This window comes from Octodon degus, unplaced genomic scaffold (assembly GCF_000260255.1).
Source record: "Octodon degus isolate 3935 unplaced genomic scaffold, OctDeg1.0 scaffold00016, whole genome shotgun sequence".
Taxonomy (NCBI): domain Eukaryota; kingdom Metazoa; phylum Chordata; class Mammalia; order Rodentia; family Octodontidae; genus Octodon; species Octodon degus.
Window position 1 is genome coordinate 16,162,406 of NW_004524592.1, and position 18,615 is coordinate 16,181,020.

Sequence of the window (18,615 nt, forward strand, 5' to 3'; positions counted from 1 at the left end):
GCGGTTCAATCCCCCAGCACCACATGCCAGCCAGCCCCGCCCCCTGGTGGGCTGAGCTGGCCACGCACACACAAAATAAATAAATAAATAAATAAATATTTAAAAAAAAAAAAAAAGAAAGTCTTTGGTAATCTAGTGCCATTCGTTCCTGGACACCCACCTCTACAGCTCACAATTAGCTTTACAAGTAGAGAGTCACAGAGGGAAAAATACACAGACCTTGCAGAACGATTAACAACTACAGACTGACATTTAGAAATTAAGTTGCATGGCCGGGAAACAATCAAGCCAAAAGTGCAGGGCTTACTACAAGTCCAAGGGGGCAGGAGCACTGCAGGGCACGGCCCTGTGTTGTGATCTGTCTAATTTCTCTATAAGGTTTGAGTAAGAAACTTTCAGATATTTGATTTCCATGAGATAAAATTGTTTCTGCAACAGATTGCTACTCTTCAAGCCAGGAGTCATTATTTCACAGAGGAGAAGAAATGTGGAGATTCCTAGTGCTTGCAAATTTTCAGGTAGTTATGACAGAAAGGAGCCTTTGGTGAATGCCTGCTCATTCTTGGTGTCTTGAAGGAGGACTGTAAGGGTACCTTTGGGAGTGCTCAGCACATATAAAATCTGATTGTTCTCAGAGGAATGAGTCAGTGGTTTTAATTTTTTGGCTTTCCTGACTGAGTATAAAAATGTTCCGCTCCTTCACAGCCTTCACAACATAGGATGAAGCTGGTACTGTGAGCTCCACCGGCCCTTTCCCTTTTGCAGTGCATCCATAGAAAGGAGAAGGGTCTAGCATGGGGTGAAGTAGGTGGCCACATAAGAACATCCAGCAAGCCAAGCATGGTGGCACACACCTGTGATTCCAGCACTTGGGACACTGAGGCAGAAGGATCGCTGAGAGTTTGAGGCCAGCCAGCCTGGGCTGCACAGTGAGTCCAAGGCCAACCTGAGCTACATAAACATCCCAAAACAACCCTCCAAAAATACCACCCCCCCCCAAAAAAAAAAAAAACCCAAAGAAACACCCAGCAGAAGAAAGAAATGACATCAGAAAACTTTTCCTATAACTTGCCATTCAGCCTAATAAAGTGAGAGTGCACTTACTAGGCTCAGTTTAGAAGTCATCATAGCACCAGAGCAAGGCACTGGGTTGTGCACACAGGAGCACGCACAGCTCCACAGTACCTCTGAGGGGGTGGTGTGGAAAAGCCGCTCTTCATGTACACGCGTGTAGCCAGATTCAACAGAAAGTTGTATACCAGATGGATCCTGGCTCCACCAGTTCCTTAGCTGCATGACCCTGGCCAGATTACTGAGTTTGTCTGAACCTCAGTTTCCTCTTCTTTGACCCAGGATGACTTTTTTTTTTTTTTTTTTTTTTGGCGGAACCAGGGATTGAACTCAGGCCTTTGCGCTTGCCAGGGAAGTGCTTATTCCACTGAGCCATCTCCCTGGCCCCTTTTTTGTCTTTTTGAGACAGGGTTTCACTATGCAGTTTGGCCTTGAACTCATTTTGAAGTCCAGGCTGGCCACAAACTCACAGTGATGCTCCTGCCTCAGCCTCCCCTTGTGCTAGGAGTACAGGCATGCATCACCATGCCTAGCAGGAATGACATATGTAAGAGTTAAAGGTAATAATATGTGCTGCACCTTGCTGGGCACATGACATTCATCCCACCGGACAATTAGTCCTCTTCGCATAGCCTCTCACAGCCAACAGTTTCCTCATGTGAAACTCTAGGCCAGCACTGTCTTATGGAGCTCTTTGACAAAGGAAATATTCTGTTTCTGCTCTGTCCGTTGTGGCTGTGGAACCCTTGGGATTAGAATTATTTAAGCTTAAGTAGCTGCGTGTGACGACTAGTGGTTGCTGTATTAGTGCAGCCCTAGACATTACCCCGCTGTGGAGGTCTGAGCAGAGAGTAGGCTGTGTCTGGGCAAAGGCGTACAGAGAGGTTTCTGGAGGCGCTAAGTGTTGTGTGGTCAGAAAAGCCAGAGTGATACTGGGAGGATGCAAGTCCTACTGAGCCTGGCAAGGAGAGCCTTCTGGGGAGATGGTGGAGACTGCTGGCATTACCCTGACAGCGGCAACAGCAGCAGCAGAGTGCTAGATACTTTGCAGATTCAGAGTTACTGTTTATTTTGGAAGCCAATTGTAAAATAAAAGAAAGCAATAGGGCAGAGTGAAAATTCAAATGTCTCTAATTAGAGGTTAGGGAGCCTGACAGGAGAAAGCCTGCCCAGCCTCAGTAAAATGATGACAACAGTTTCCAAGATGATGGCAAGTGTTGGGTTATACAGTGCTTTTGACAATAAGAGTGAGATCCGGGAAGCTAGCTTGGCAGTCTAAGCACCTGCCTGCAGGCACAAGGACCCAGGTTCCATCCTTAGTACTGCATGCCATGCTGCCACCAGCACGCCTGTAATCCTAGCACTGGGGAGGCTGAGACAGGAGGATCACTACAAGTCCAAGCTGTGTAGTGAGATCCTGTACCAAATAAATAAATAAACAATAAAAAATAAAAATTAAGAAAAAATGAAAAAAAAGTGTGGGGGCACCCCCCAGAGAGCTGGGTCCCTCTTGCGAAAGAGCCCTTGCAGTGAACGATTCTGCTTCTAGTGTATTTTAGTGTATGTTGTAGCCTTTTAGAGCATCTGAATAGCATGCATAGAGAAATCAAAGGACATTAGGTTAAACTGTTCCACATTTTCAGTTAGGATCTTGGCTGGTGAGCCTTCTCTTCACCTGGAAGAGTGTACTTTTCTTTGACATTTGAGCTCTTTTCCCCTTCTCTGATGTTTACCTCACTGCCCTTTTTACCTCCTCACTGAAGCAAAAAGAACAGAGCTTTGGCTAATTACTCTTAGATCAAATAATCCTGGTTATTGTAATTGGTCATTGTCCGAAAACACTGGGTTCTTCTTAGCCCTGAGGTTGCCTGGCGCAGCTTAGTTAGCTAACTATTCCCGGAATGTCTCTATTATCTGTTTTACTTTGCAAAAGAAACTAGGGATTTGTTGAAGGCTGGTAATAAAAGTCTGCCCTGGTCTGAGCTGGGCTGCATGGAGAGGGCCTGGGAAAGCATGACCTCTATGAATCAAGTCCCCTCCAACGGCCACTCAATGATGCTATTTGGTTTCCCTGTGTCAGAGAATAATAAGCCCACTACCGTTTTCTTGTGGGCCAGCTCTCCTGCGTTCTCAGGGCCTGGGGCAAGGCTCCAGGACACAAAGCAATTTTAATGGCCAAACTCACTGAAAATAAAATGGTTCATAGAGAAAAAAACTAACACAGTGGGGGAGGGGCTTGCTCTCCCAGAGCCATCCTAGGCAGCGCGGGCTCCCAGGCCAGGGTGCTAGGGGCTGTCTGCAGCAGAAGGAGGGCCACAGAAAGTATCTTCTCCCTGCCTGCACATAGCTCCCACTGCAGGGCTCACCTGTTCCATACCATCTGAAGTCTCTGTGGTTTAGGCATCAGGAACCATTCTGGAAAGCACATAGACAAACAAAAAACAAAAGATTCAATCTGTGGTCAGAAATATTATTAAAATTATAAATGCTCCCCTTGATTTGGGGCAAGAGGATTTAAGTATCGGGTGAGTTAACCAATGATTTTTTATTTTTATTTTTTGGCAGAGCCAAGGATTGAACTCAGGCCCTTGCGCTTATCAGGGATAACCAATGATTCCCCCCCCCCGCCCCCGGAACCGGGGATTGAACTCAGGCCCTTGCACTTGCCAGGGAAGCACTTATTCCACGGATCCATCTTCCCAGCCCCCACCAATGATTTTTTTTTTTAAGGATTTTTTTTCTCAGAATGCCTTAAGGGCAGGTTTGGCTGGCTTGAGTTGTGGGGATCAAACCACAGCAACCTGAGCCTGACTGCTTTGTTGAAGCAGCCACTTAAAGAACTGAGCTAAGGGGCAGGCCCCCCCAACCAATGATTTTTTAAGGCCTCTTCTAACTCTGAATTTTTATGACCCAGTGGGAGGGAGATCACCATCGTGGGTTGATTTGTGTGCCCCTTTATTTCTTACGTTAAAGTCCTAACTCCAAACACACCTTGGAAAATAATGTTACATGGAAACAAAGTCCTGCCAGTCATAATTAGTTAAGATGTTTCTTTTTTCTTTTTTTCTGTATTTTTTAGGGAAGGGTCTATAGGGTGTTCAGGGTCTCACTACTAGATAGGCCTCGTAGTGATTCTCCTGTTACAGCCTCCCAAGTGGTGGCCTTACAGGCACATACCACCATGCCTGATTGAACTCCTGGTCCCTGTGCCTACTTGTGGGCACTTTAATCCACTAAGCTATTTGGCCGGCCCTGAAATTAGTTAAGATGTGATCCCCGAGTTTAGCAAAAATACAATTTGACTGACATCTGTATAGAAAGAGAAAATTCTGCTGGGTGTGGTGGCGCACACCTATAAGCCCAGCATTTGAGAGGCTGAGAGAGGAGGACTGCTGCCAGTTCAAGTCCAGCTGGGCTACACAGGGAGTTCAAGGCCAACCTGAACTGCATACTGAGACCCTGTCCCAAAAAGACAAAAAATAAATAAATAAATAAATAAAGGGGGCCGGAGAGATGGCTCAGTGGAATAAGACCTTCACTGGCAAGCACAAGGGCCTGAGTTCAATCCCTGGTTCCACCAAAAAAAAATAAATAAATAATAAAAATAAAAAAAAATTAAAAAAAAATTAAAAAAAAATAAAAAAAGACAAAAAAAAGAAAGAAAGAAAAGGAAAGAAATAAAGGGAAAATGTGGATGCAGAAGGAGAGCGGTATCTGAGAACAAGATGTGTGGAAAAGCAAGGAGAAGACAGCCATCTGCAGGCCAGGAAGAGGGCCCTGGCACAGATGTCCCTCAGCTTATCAGAAGGCCCTCAGACACCTCTGTGCCAGACTTCCCAACCTGGGACTGTGAGGTGAAACATTTTTGTTGCTTAAACCACTGAATTTATAGTACTTTGCTATGGCAGCTGAGGCCAACTGATGAGTCCAAATATTCACTGAAGTCAACGAACATTTATTTAACATGTAGTACGTGCAGAGCATGTGCCAAGGGCTAAGAGAAGACAAAGAAATCAAAAGAAACTCTCCAGCTCTAACAGAGCTGACAGTTCGTTTGGGAGAACAAAGCACATGCACAGGAAAGGCCACGTGACAAATGATGGGGCAAGGGCTCACAGACTCAGAAGTGGTAACAAGGAAGGGGGGGAATTTTATATGCCACTGAGTACAGATGGCAGTGGCTCTGGGCTTGAATAATCCAAAATGGGTAATAGAAATTATAATTTAATTTGGAGCATTCTATAACACTTATATTTAGCTACATGTGTTCTTATTGCTTTTGGCATTGACACCAGCCCAATTAAAATCACAATGAAAGGTACAATTTTTCATCCTAGAAACAGTAAGGGACACAGAAGAACCGTGGAGGAAGCTAGCTGATGCTGCTTACCAAATTCCTACTTTGTCAGCCAAATTGAGAAAAAAGCACTTCAACTCTCATTTTAAATGATATATTTGCCTTATACTTTTTAAAGGCCTGAAACATAGTTGTTGTGTTGTAAAAGTCTGTTTTTCCAAGTCCTGTATGAATGGAACAAACCAAGACTGTTTGTCACAGCTAAGAACTTAACTGTACTTGGACAAAAAAAATCACTCATGATGATGTTAGCAATCACGCTGGTATGATCATAGGAAGACCTAGAAGACTACGCATGAGATGGTGTTCATGGTTCTATGCCTATTTTCTCAAAAATAAGTTTAATAAAAAATGTGTAAAGTTGGCTTTCTATACCTTATTGTTGCTCATTGATAGGTTTCCCATTCAAGGACTCGAATAACAGACTTGCAAAGAAGTTTTAAATAACTCAGTAGGGCAATTATACTGAATATGTACAGATCGTTTCCTCCTGCCATTATCTAAACGATAAAGTGTAACAACCACACACATAGCATTTACATTGTAGCAGCGATTACAAGTGTTGAGGTGATTCTGAGGAATGCGTATGGAGGCTGTGCAGAGGTTACATGTAGATCCTACCCCACTTTACAGAAGCGAGCTGAGCCTCTGCAGGGTTTGGAATCTGAGGGGATCCTGCAGCTGAGCTCTACAGGTATGGAAGGACGACACCATCACTCTATAATTTCAAGAGTAAATTCCATTGAAAGCTGAATTTGTAGCCCCAAGAACTGTAGAGTGAAAGGAGTAATCAAAGAAAGTAGCCTAAGCTGAGTTTCCAAGGTCAGATACAATTAAGTGTGAGCCACTCTGCTGGTGGTTTATAGTCCCAGGTGGGGACTAAGGCGGCTTTTGTAAGTGTAGGTTGTTTACTCTCTGCTCAGTATGATTGCATCTAATTTCAGACTAACTTGTAAAGATAAGAATATCTGGCATTTGTTAATATGTTTACTTCCCAATTACTTTCTGTAGCCTATTTACAGTTCTTCCCTGGCCAAACAAAATTAAAATACTTTTTCATTTAGTCATAGCTAAATTTCTAATCAACATAGTGAAATCCATTTCAGTGCTCTTCCGTGTTCTGTTTTTCTCTTCTTAGATCTCTAGGAGCTTGCTTCTTGGGCCATAGTATCTTCATCCTGTTTCCAGGTTAAGGGCTGCTCCTAGAAGTTGGGTGCTAGTTGAGTTAGTTTGAGTACTGACAGTGTCTTTGGCTTTGCTGACACTGTAAGCGAAACACTTCACCACTGTCACCCTGGGCTTCTGCACCTCAAGGTCCATTCACCTCACAAGGGTGCTGACATAATTCAACAGACAGTGCTTTCTTTGGAGAATTAGGCAAAATAAATCCTGTTTGTTTTTCCTTCCTCTTTCTCCTCTAAAATCAATGGGTAGAGCAGTGTGTGGTGAGGCCTTTGGACCCTGGACTCAGCCACAGCTGTGAGACTCCAAGATGTTGTCTAACCTCCCGGGATCTCAGTTCTCTCTTGTTCCCACAGGGGATACTACAGTTCCCACTGCACAGGACGGGGTAGCCATCAGGAAGTCTGATGTACTTTGCTTCTCAGCTGTTTCTGCTTGGTTATGCTCGCTGTTCTGCTTTGTTTTCTTGAGACAGGGCCTGGCCTTAAACTAACCATACAGCCTGGGCTGGCCTTGAACTCATGGTAATCTTCCTGCCTCAGCCTCCTGAGTGTTGGGATTGCAGGCTGTGCCAACACACCCAATTCGTGTGCACTTTGGAAAGCTTTCTGTAACTATTTCCTTCTGCTGAAGTTCTGACTCGCTCCAAGTTCCTATTCTGATAAACCTAATTTGATTTCTTTTGGATCCTCAGTGTGAGCCAGAGGTGTGTTTCTCAGGTGTGTGTAGTAACATGAACACAAGCCCAGGTTGAATTCACCTTTCTGTAGGTTAGGATCTTTGGGACTGTGGTGGAAAACCGTTTAACCTCTGTCCTTGCGTAACTGAGAAAGTTTTCTTTTCTTTTTTCTTTCTTTTTTTCTTTTTTTCTTTTTTTTTTTTTTTGCGGAACTGGGGATTGAATTCAGGCCCTTGCACTTGCCAGGCAAGCACTTATTCTACTGAGCCATTTCCTGGGCTCCCTACCATTTTTTTTTTTTTTTGGTAATTTTAGGGAAGGGTCACAGGGTGGTCAGGGTCTCAGTACTAGATCAGACTCTCAGTGATCAGCCTGTTTACAGCCTCCTGAGAGCTGAAGTTACAGGCATATGCCACCACGCATAGTCTCAATTGCAGTCTCAGTGTGTCCTGGAGGACAGGGCCAGCACAGCAGGCCTGGGGATTGAACCCCAGGCCCCTGAGCCTGCTTACACACACTTTAATCTACTGAGCTATTTGGCCAGCCCTAAAGTTTTCAAATCTATGAAATGGCCATTCTTTCCAACTGCTGAAAGGAATAGGTATGAAAGCAATTGGTATGTAGCTGGGGCTCAGAAACGTTAGGTTAGCCCAAGTCCTTTTTTCCCTCTTATTCTCAGCCCTTGTCTTGCTGCTTGGGAGTATATTAGCCTCACCTGGGGAGCTTTTAAAAGCAAGGCAGCCCTGGCTCCACCCCCTAGAGAGTCTGATTTAACTAGTCTGGGAGGGTTCAGGCACTGGTTAGTTGTTGTGTTATTACGCTTTTAATGGCCTCCAGATGTTTCTAGTGAGGGCAGGGCCTAACACTCACCAGCAACTCGACATGCTTCCTTGAGCCTCATTTCCTTGTCTGTGACAACTCAAGTTGTGAAAATTTCATTAATCAATGTAGATAAAAATTGCAGAGCTCAGTGTTTGACTAATACTTAATAAGTTATTCCAAGATGTGAAACAGGAAGTGTGACAAGTGAGAAATCAGCTTTAGTAAATTCTACCAGAAAGGATGATCTGTAAGTGTTGCCCCAGGGCCCAGGAGGGGAGGCATTTTCAGCTTGAGACCGTGCACACTGATGGTGCTGCGTCTTCCCATATCTATTCTGTAGCTACATTTAGTGGAGATGGAGCCATTTATGTAGCCAGGTCAGTCCAAAGCTGCTGGGAAGGCAGCTAAAGCCCAATGCCTATTTATGGCCTATCCTCCCACTATCTCGCAGATAACCTGATTCTCAATGACCTTGCCTCTCCATTGATTTTTTTGGAGTAGTTAAGCTCAGAACGATCAATGAGAGACTGATCCCCAAGCAGAGAGGCATTTTACATAGCACCATTTCAAGAACAGTCTGTTTCTCTGGCTTCAATAGCCTCTAAAAATAATAGGTCTGGAGGTAGCTTGTTTCCCTTCTTCTTCCAAAGATGTTAGTAAATCATTAGACCAGATTTTCTTCCATCTCCTCCCTCCGCAGTTCTCTTTGAAAGAGTTTTCATTTAAGTGCAATTGGAATTCCAGGCAGGAAAAGCAAAGTTGCAAAAGGAAACTAAAAAAGCAGACGATTTAAATTTCTGAACTAAATGGAATAAAATTAAAATGAGGGCAGAGCTAATGCTTCCAAAGTAAAAATGGTCTATTTTTCATAAATGTTTAATGGTACCTATTTCACAACTGACTCAACTATGGAAACCTTAGTCAGTAGAGATACACTGATTGATTGATAACACATCAGTAGAACATTTTCAGTCTCAGCTCAAGGTAAAACATTTTCTAGTTACTGTAGCCCTGCCACAATCACCCTAAGGTTATCTTATAGTTTGGTCTACTCAACTACACTTCTGGAATTTCCTGAATATAATTCATTCTTGAGATACCACATATTTAAATAGTTGATACTGCTCTCTGCCTTACTTCACTATCTTAAGCAGTAACTTTAAAAGTACACTGCAGAAATCCGTAGCCCTTTTCTTCTGACCTGTATTCACCTTCCCCTACCCCAGACATACACTTACACCCTCCTCACATGGACCGCCTTCCTCTTCCTTATGAGCTGGCTTAGAGGCTTCCTGACTCTTTGGCTCTGGAGTCTTTATTGGGTTTGGAACCCTTCTTGAGCAACTTCAGGGCTCTAGAAACCAAGGTGACAGTCAACTTGTCACTGAGGCTGGTCTGCTAACTCACATGTGTAGCTTGTTGGTTTTATAATCCTGCATCAAAACCACACCTGTGATTCTGAGGTAACCACACCCCATCCTTTCAAGCCCATTCCTAAGGTGTTGGGAGAGGAAGAAGAGGTCAGGCCCTGCTCCTGTGGATGGAAAAGATGGAGAGAGGAGGTAGTCAGGACTCTTTCCTCTCAGGGTGGTGCAGTGGTTAACACCTATCATTACACCCTATAGCTAGAGCACGTTCTCCAGTGTTTATGATAGTAAACATTACATCTTCTTTTGGGGGGGGTGCTAGAAACTGAACCCAGGGCCTTGCACATGCTAGGCAAGCACTCCACCTCTGAGGTATACCCCAGCCCACAATACATCAAATGACCCTTGTCAATCTCTTGCAGTCTCCAGAAGTATCGCAGGGCCAACACATGTGGTCATTGTTGAGCACTGAGAGCATACACAGTACCTGGCTTTCCCCTGGCAAGCTTATGATCACAGGATTTCCATGGAGCTATTATTTATCTCCTGGTGCTATTATCATCCATGGTGCTGTTATCTTCAGCCCCTCTAGCTGTTTCTTCTTCACTTCCAAATGGTCCTTTTCCTCTACCCAGGGTGTTTGCTGGTTCCACATGTAGGGCTCCATCACGGTCCTCACGTTCTCTCTGGGGGCAAGTGAATTCACACTAGGAGCTTTCAGTACACTTTATACAAATGTTCTCCACTTCTGTATTTCTATATAGGACTCTTGTCATCACAGGCTTACACTCCTAATTACTTTTTACTTGTTTCAAAATGGCTCAAAATGTTGAAATCTTTTTTTTTTTTTTCTGCGTGGAACTGGGGATTGAACTCCGGGCTTTGTGTATGCTAGATAAGCACTCTACCATTAGCTATATCCCTAGTCCAAAATTTTGAAATCTTATATTCATTACCTTCCATAAATTAGTTCTTTCCCTTGTTTTATTTTCTGTTCCAGGCAATGGTGCTATCTTTCTTTCACACATGGGGACAATTCTCTCACCCATCAGGACATCTTATCAGCTACAACTTCCAGTTCGTTCTACTTCCTGAATGCTTTTTAGATTTGTTTTCTCTTCTCCTTATTCATTGTCACTGATGTGGGGGAAAGACATTGTACTTGTCTTCTAGAATCTAGAGCATTGCCACATTATTTCTGGTCTGGCTTATCACCAATTCAATTTTAATATAGTCTGCTGAGCATTTTTTTCTAGAAGCTAGACCTTGGCCTCTCATTTCCCTGCTACAAATCATCAGATGCCTTCTCTTTGCACATAGGTCAAAATCTAAATCTTTAGGCCGATTACCAGACCTGGGTAATACTATCCTTGTCACCCATGCAATTTAATGACCAGGGATGGGCTTCCACTAAGTCAGCACTCTAGCACCCTGAGCAGCTGACCTGCTTGGTACTGCACCAAGTACACCTGTTTTCCTGTCCTTCTGTGTCTGATCCCTCGGTCCAGATCATCCTTCTTTTGCCCACCTGGAGAGGTCCATCTCTCTCTAGTCACCTTTTTGTGTCACTGTGGAAGCCCAGCTCACATCTGTCACACAACAATTCCCCAGTTCCCCAGACTGAGGAGTCTTTCCCCAGATTCCTAAAGGTCCCCAGGGATGCTGTTCTAACACTTTCCACATGCCCGATTGGTTCATTTTTCACTCTAGGTTATAATACTTGACAGCAGGAATCTATGCTATGTTTCTTCTTTATTCTTCCAGTCTAGCACCTAGTATTTAATTAAAATTTGCTGGATAGATGACAGAAGTTGATGCTTGCATAAAAGATAGAAATGGAATTATTAAGCTTTCTTCATAAGAGCCCACTTGCTTAACAAGCTATCTGTTTCATTCAGGGATTGGAGGAGGTAGTGGGGGTTTGAGCCAGGTCAGTGACATTTGGCAGGTGAGGCTCTTTTCTCCTGGAACTAGGGAGGAACCCAGCAAGGTTTTACTTTTATTTTAAACATTTAGTCATATTTAATCATTTATCTTCATTGACAAATAAGAATGTATATATGAGCGAGGTTTTATATTAAAAAGAAATATCGTTCCCTTCTTTCACTTGCCATTTTTTATAATCTTAATTACTTTAAGATCATCCACTTCCCTTCCATAAAAACTAATAATTGCTACCAAATAAAGATGAGAAAACTAAAAATAAACGTAGAAACGAGAAGAAACTATTAATGAAGATCAAAGTGGCCTGTGTATCTAAATTAATTTCCCTGACTGATGTAGGGGACGGGTTAATAAAGATGCTAATAGGAACTCCCCAGGACCTTTCAGCAGCTCTCCAGAAGCGAGCTTGTAATGAGCCCAGGCTCTGTGCACAGGCTCAGCAAATGCCGATGGCTTCATTAGCGTGGCCAGGGCGGGCTGCTGGAGTCCCGGGCTAGGACTGCACTCATATTACATTCCATAACTGGCAGCCAAGCTCACAGATAAAGTTGGGAAAGATATGATCATCTGTAAGTAGACTTGGAAAACTCTTACCTGGTCCCTCCCTACAGCAGGGTCTTGTTTTAGTTACCAAATCTTTCCATTGCCATTTGATAGTGGGATCCTATGAGCACCATCTGGGGTCTAATGGGTGTGCATACTCGGGGTCACTCCCTTGCTGACTGGGTGACCCTGGGCTAGATATACTTCTATACTTATAAAGTGTGGATGATTTCAATGTCTCTTTCAGATAGGGCAATTATGAATCAAAGTAAAATAAGGCATGCAATCAAAGAGCCTCTCATAGGTAGTGCTCGAGATAGTAGTTATTATTACTGAGCAGTAATTATAGCTTGTATGTTCTTTCTTGGCAAAGCAGAGAGAACAAGAATTATTATATCCTACAGGGTACAGTTGGAACAAGTTTTCTAACTTCTTGTCATCGATCTCACTTCCCAGATATCTACTGACTACCTCCTACGTGCCATTTAGGGGGGTGTGTAAAGTACTAGGAGCACTAAAGAGGTCAGGCTTGCTCTGCCGAAGACTCAAGCACTCTTCCCGCTATCCCATAGGTGGGAGAAATTAGCAATGAAAACACAAACACTGCCAGTGGTCTGGTGGCCTTTACCAGATATTCATTATGTGGCAGGCAGAGAGCAGGGGTTCTCTGTGCAAAGACCCTGTGGGCAGAGTGGACAGACATCTCGAGGAAGGTCAGGTGCAGGGAGCAGAACTGACCCTGAGCCACCTGGAACCCTCCTTGTAGCCCCTCATGATGGACCTCAGCAGCAGGTGCTTGAAAATTGAGAGGTAATTCTTATAACATAGGAATTAAGGCAAGGTAAGCAAAACCACCAGCCAGCTCTGGTGCCAGGAAGTATGTCTGACATCTAGAAGAAGGCAAAGACTTCTAAGGAGCTAATAAAGCAACAGGGGGGTCTGCACCATGCTACCTCACTGAGTAGATGAACTTCCACACCGTAATAAACTGAACGGGCACCTGCCAACTTACTTAGGCACCATAGCAGGCAGTTCAATAACTTAGTTGCTATCTTAGGCACCAGCCACAAGAAGAGAGAGGGACAAGACGTTATCAGTGGAAAGAGGATGAGCTCTGGATGCAGATTTGACCTATTTCCAATCTGAAAATGTGTCTCTGAGAGCCTGGGAGGAAACCTCTGTTTCCTCAGAAAAGTAGAACTACGCCTTCCAGCTCCGACCTTGGTGAGCAGGAGTAGGGATTAGCAGTTGTGTAGATTAGTCACATACACATTGCTACATTCTATGTGTATTGTTGCATATGTATATACTCATGTATACTGCCTGGCATATAAAGAATACTTTTTTTTTTTTTTTTTTTTTTTGTGGAACCGGGGATTGAACTCAGGTCCTTGCACTTGCCAAGGAAGCACTTATTCCACTGAGCCATCTCCCTGGCCCCCCAAAATTTCTTTCTTTCTTTCTTTCTTTTTTCTTTTTTCTTTTCTTTCTTTCTTTTTTTTTTTTTTTTTGGTAGAACTGGGGATTGAACTCAGGCCCTTGTGCTTGCCAGGCAAGTGCTTATTCCACTGAGCCATCTCCCTGGCCCCTACTTTTTTTTTTTTTTTTTTTTTGAGGCAGGGTCTTACTATGTGTTCCAGGCAAGCCTTGAACTCACTGTGCAGGCCTCAAGTTCACAGCAATCTTGCCTCAGCCTCCCAAGTAATGGGATTAATACATGTACACCATCATGCCTGGCTTTGAGAATACTTTTTTTTTTAAAGTTTATTTATTTTATTTATTGTATGTGGCCAGCTCAGCCCACCTGGAGGCAGGGCTGGCTGGCATGTGGTGCTGGGGGACTGAACCACGGTACCTGTGCTAAGCTTGTTTTAAGTAGGTGCTTTAGAACACTAAGCCATCTCACCAGCCTGAGAATACTTTTTAAATGATAGAATTTCTCCCATTTTGCAGATTAGAGAACTGGAAATAAGTAATGTCCTCAGGTTCTCCCAGTTGGTAAAATTTGTCATTCCATATAAGAGTTGATGTCCTTAGTTAGCTGTCATGGATATCTTGCCTCCTCATCAAGCCACGGAATGACTCCCTTGGCTAATAGTCCATGTGGCCATGCTGATGTCAGAGTGCAGATTCAGTCTTAGATGGTATTCACAGCAAACATACAGAGAATTGCCCAGAACCCTCTGAACCCAAAGCATAATGGCTCCCCATCGCTCCAGTGGGGTCAAAAATTATTCTAGATTTTAATCTCTGTCTCTTCCATAGTGGCATCAATTGCAGTGAAACTTACACCCTGGATTTCAAGTCAAAATAAATCACTGCAAGGAAGCAGTATGCCATGCAATGTCACGATTCCATCCCTGTTATTTCTTGGTTCCATCTGGTGGACAAAAGGCGAAAAAGCAAGCATTCCAAAAACAATGGGGCGTGGGCAGGATCCATGGTCCTGTTGCTTACAGCACATCTGATTCCGGACCCTGCTGGGCTTTTTTGTTGCTTTCTGGCTTTTGATTTTCTCTAAGTTGCTTCACTGGAAAAACTTCCTGTGTGAGATAGTCTTTGCTGAAACTCCAAGAATCAGGATAATCCCAGATGCTTCCCTGAAGCTGAGCTCGTGTCACAAATCAGGCATGATTTTCAGCAGATATTTCTTTAAAAGTCTGACCGCCTCCATGGACTCTTATTTTCCTCTCTATGGGAACAGGCATCAAAGAGACGGGAGTAAAATGCTTTGCACGCACATCGGGAACTAATTGCCAATTTGGCAAAATGCATTGACTAATATCATGTGCTGTTATTTCTAAATCCTCTCCTGTCCTTGACCCCCAGTATCGAGATGTAAACTTGGAACCATTAGTGGAGAAGGATAAAGTCTTCTGGTGCCTCAAATGGAATTGAGAGGGATTTAAACTCAGTGCTTTTGAGTGTGGTGAAATGAACTCAGCGGTACATTAATGCTAGGATTTGAGCTCACACAGCATGAGTGCTTTCAAAAACCGTGTTTAAGGAAGCAAACAGAGCCACGACAGGCCCTTTCAGGGGAGCAAAAAGAGTTGGATGAAACAATCAATGACACATTAAAAACCACAACTGGGCTGCAATCATGTGGGCAGAAAAAACATTTCTCTTTATCACAGGATCTTTGCATCTAATGAGATGGTGACTGGACAACCTCCCGAGGAGTATGGACTGTTTATGTTAGCCACGACATGTCTAAATATTTAGCTGATTCTCCAAAAGCCCTATGCAATTCCACAGCTAATTGGTCTCAAGGTAAAATCTTATCTGCTCTCAATTGCCATCAGAAAATTTACTTAAAGGGTATTTGGTAAAGAAAAAATCAGAAAACATTACGGTTAAAAGCACACATGTTTAGTATTTTCCCTCTGAAAATGAACTATTTTTAATGTTCTTCAAATACTGCCAACACATTGCCAATCTGTCTGTACTGGTCCTAAACAGTTCTCTGCTTCTTATATAGGCTGTATTCTTCTTTGTTCCAGGAGTGAAACCCACACAATATGGTTTTGCATGTCCTCTGTTTACTTGATCCCAAGCTGCTTGAGACTGAGCGGGGAATGACCCTGAAGAAACTTTGTAAAAATGTCTAGAGGGCTCTGCAGTTTAAATTCACACTCCAGTCTGTGTTGCCGGCTTTAAGGTGAACATCTGGTTTGTTCCAAACTTCTATGATCTTCTGAGCCACAAATCCAGCACGTTCCAGAGGGCATCAAGTAGGGCTTTAACCTTTTCAAACTTACTGATAGTGGAATCCCCAGGCATGCCGGTCTTTATTGTTGCTTCCGGTGGACGCTTATGAAGGATCACCAAAATTTCTCCCCTCCTCCATGGCAGGAGGCCAGTATAGCTCCAGTTTCCCGCCAGTTTGATTAATGGGTCTTGGCTAATTGTGTGAAGGATGGCAGTCATTTAGCAAGTGTGACCAGTTTATTGTTGAACCAATCAGGGCACCTCGGTTAGCATGTGAAAAAGGGGTGTGTTGCAGGGGGAGGGGGAGTGTTCTGGCGGCCTAGTCAAAAGAGGAGTATTTTGGGGGGTCACAGAACAACACCCACTTCTTTGAGGGGATGTTACTATGCTCTACTAAACCTGTAAACCTTGTACTCAAAGCACTTTTTTCCTCCTCCCTCTTTTTTCAAGATTTTTTTTTTCCCATGGTACAGGCAAGCAAGACACTGGCTATTCTGCAGACGAAGTTCACGTTCCAGGGTTTTTAATATTTCACTTTTATATTTCTGTTCGAGAATGATCCTGCTGAGAGTCTGGGCTCCTCAGAACCCCCTCACTGACACGTGGATATATTGATCTGAAAGCTATCCCAGGAGAAAAGATTAAACAAAAAAAGACCTACTTTTCAAAGCCTGCTTCTCAATCTGCCCACATCAAAATAAGACAACTGGCCCTTTGAAGTAGAGGACAGAGTTCTCAGTCAGCTTGCTTAAAAAGGGGAGTAGGGTGAAAGGAAGGGAAGAAGGAAGACAAGAATGAAGGAGCCAGTTTCTAAACTGATACCCCCTCTCACCTTGCCAGATTTGGTCAGGCACAGAGTCTGTGCTGACAGCAAACCCCCACTAGCCTACAAGAGCCCCAAGAACAGGTGAGCAGCAGGGAAACATTCCAGCTGAGTCAGCTCCTTGGTGGTTTTAAAAAAAAAAACCTACCTGTAAATTGCACAGAAACTGTATTGTCCCCTGGATAGAACGTAGACAAGCATAGAAACGGTAGAGTGCATAGGGACGAACACTGGATGGTTCTCCCAAGTTCAGAGCAACTGAGCTTCCCCAAAACTGTACTGAGTGAGAATACATAAGGGATTTAAATAACTCGACAGCATGAAAACAAATCATCTAATTATTAAGAAAGGAGGGCTGGTGAGATGGCTCAGTGGTCTAAAGCACCTACTTAGAACAAGCTTAGCAAAGCACAGGGACCGCGGTTCAATCCCCCAGCACCACATGCCAGCCAGGCCCGCCCCCTGGTGGGCTGAGCTGGCCACACACACACACACACACACACAAATAAATAAATAAATAAATACATAAGAAAGGTAGTCTTTAAAAAAGGAAAAGAAAGGAGCCAATGACCACAAAGGACATTTCTCATAAAAAGACACAAATAAGGGGCCGGGGAGACAGCTCAGTAGAATAAGCGCTTCCCTGGCAAGCACAAGGGTCTGAGTTCAATCTCTGGTTCCACCAAAAAAAAAAAAAAAAAAAAAAACAAAAAACCGCAAATAGCCAATGAGCACACAAAACATGCTCAACATCTCTAAACATCAGGAAAATGCAAAACAAATCCATAACGAGACCTAACTCCAGTTAGAATGACTATTATAAAAAAGACAAAAAATAACAAATGCTGGATAAGATGTGGAGAATGGAGAATTCTCACATAATTGATGCAAATGGATGGGTGTAAATTAGTATAGCCATTATAGAAAAAAGTATGAAACTTTCTCAAAAAAGTAGAAATAAAATTACCATATGATCCTGCAATCTTTTTTTCTTTTTATGCTTTAAACAATTTATTTAACTGAAAAGGACTTAAGTTTGTTTTTAAAATGACTTCCATTTATTTTGTTACACTTATTCCCCATAATGATTTACAGGATCTTCAAGCCAATATAAATATTTTATAAATATTTGAATTTTTGGGTAACGCATGCTGGGTAACGTATTTTGCACAATACCTCAGCAATATCTTTCAGCAAGAAAATACTGATGAGTAAAGACAAGACAAAATTACCAGGTACAGTGAAAATCTGCTGCAAATATTTCTGCGGTAAGAAGGCACCACATACCTATACCACCCTTACCATACTGGATGATTTTATTTTTACATGGGACCAGAACACTTACGCTGCCAATTAGGTACTGAATGGCAGAGCAACGCCCCCAGTTTATGCCATGAATTCATAGGGAATAGGTTGCAACAACTCAGGTTCTTTTCCCTTGATCCTCACAGAGTGTGCATCTCTGGGAGAGGAAGGCTGGTGCTTCAGTTGAACCCAGGTACCTTTCTCTTTGGCTTCCTTCTTTTTTTTTTTTTTTTTTCGGAACCAGGGATTGAACTCAGGCCCTTGCACTTGCCAGGGAAGTGCTTATTCCACTGAGCCATCTCCCTGGCCCTGTCTTCCTTTTTTTTCTGGTCATTTTCCTTGACACGTTTCAGGAAGTTATCACAACTTTTTGAGTGCTTAATATACTCAATATCCACATTAATCCTCTTGGCAAGAATCTTGCCCTTAACTTGCTTGTCAACAACAATGCCAACAGCATGCTGGGTAATGTTGTCGACTCTTCCTGTTTTGCCATGGTAACATCTGTGAGGCATTCCTTTTTGCACAGTCCCCATTCCCTTGATGTCTGCAATATCACCCTTTTTGAAGATTTGCATGTATGTGGCCAGAGGAACAACCCCATGTTTTCTAAAAGGCCTGGAAAACATATACTGGGTTCTCCTCCTCTTGCCCTTTGTGTTAACCATTTTAGCAAATTACTGGAACATGATGGTTCTGGCCCCCTACAATCTTATAAATGGGTATATATTCAAAGGAACTGAAATCACTGTGTTGAACACATCTGCATTTGCATGCTTATTGCAGTACTATTTTATTTATTTATTTATTT

At 43.1% G+C, this 18,615-nt stretch overlaps 1 protein-coding gene across 1 annotated transcript in view; it reads right to left on the bottom strand.

Annotated features, from left to right (window-relative positions):
- The window catches only part of Cdk15 (cyclin dependent kinase 15), a 108,180-nt gene that overhangs the window by 21,693 nt on the left and 67,872 nt on the right, over positions 1-18,615 (bottom strand). Inside the window, exon 11 of the mRNA XM_004626664.2 lies at positions 3,438-3,486. Coding sequence (XP_004626721.1) covers positions 3,438-3,486 — 49 coding nt within the window. The remainder of the gene's footprint in view (positions 1-3,437; positions 3,487-18,615) is intronic.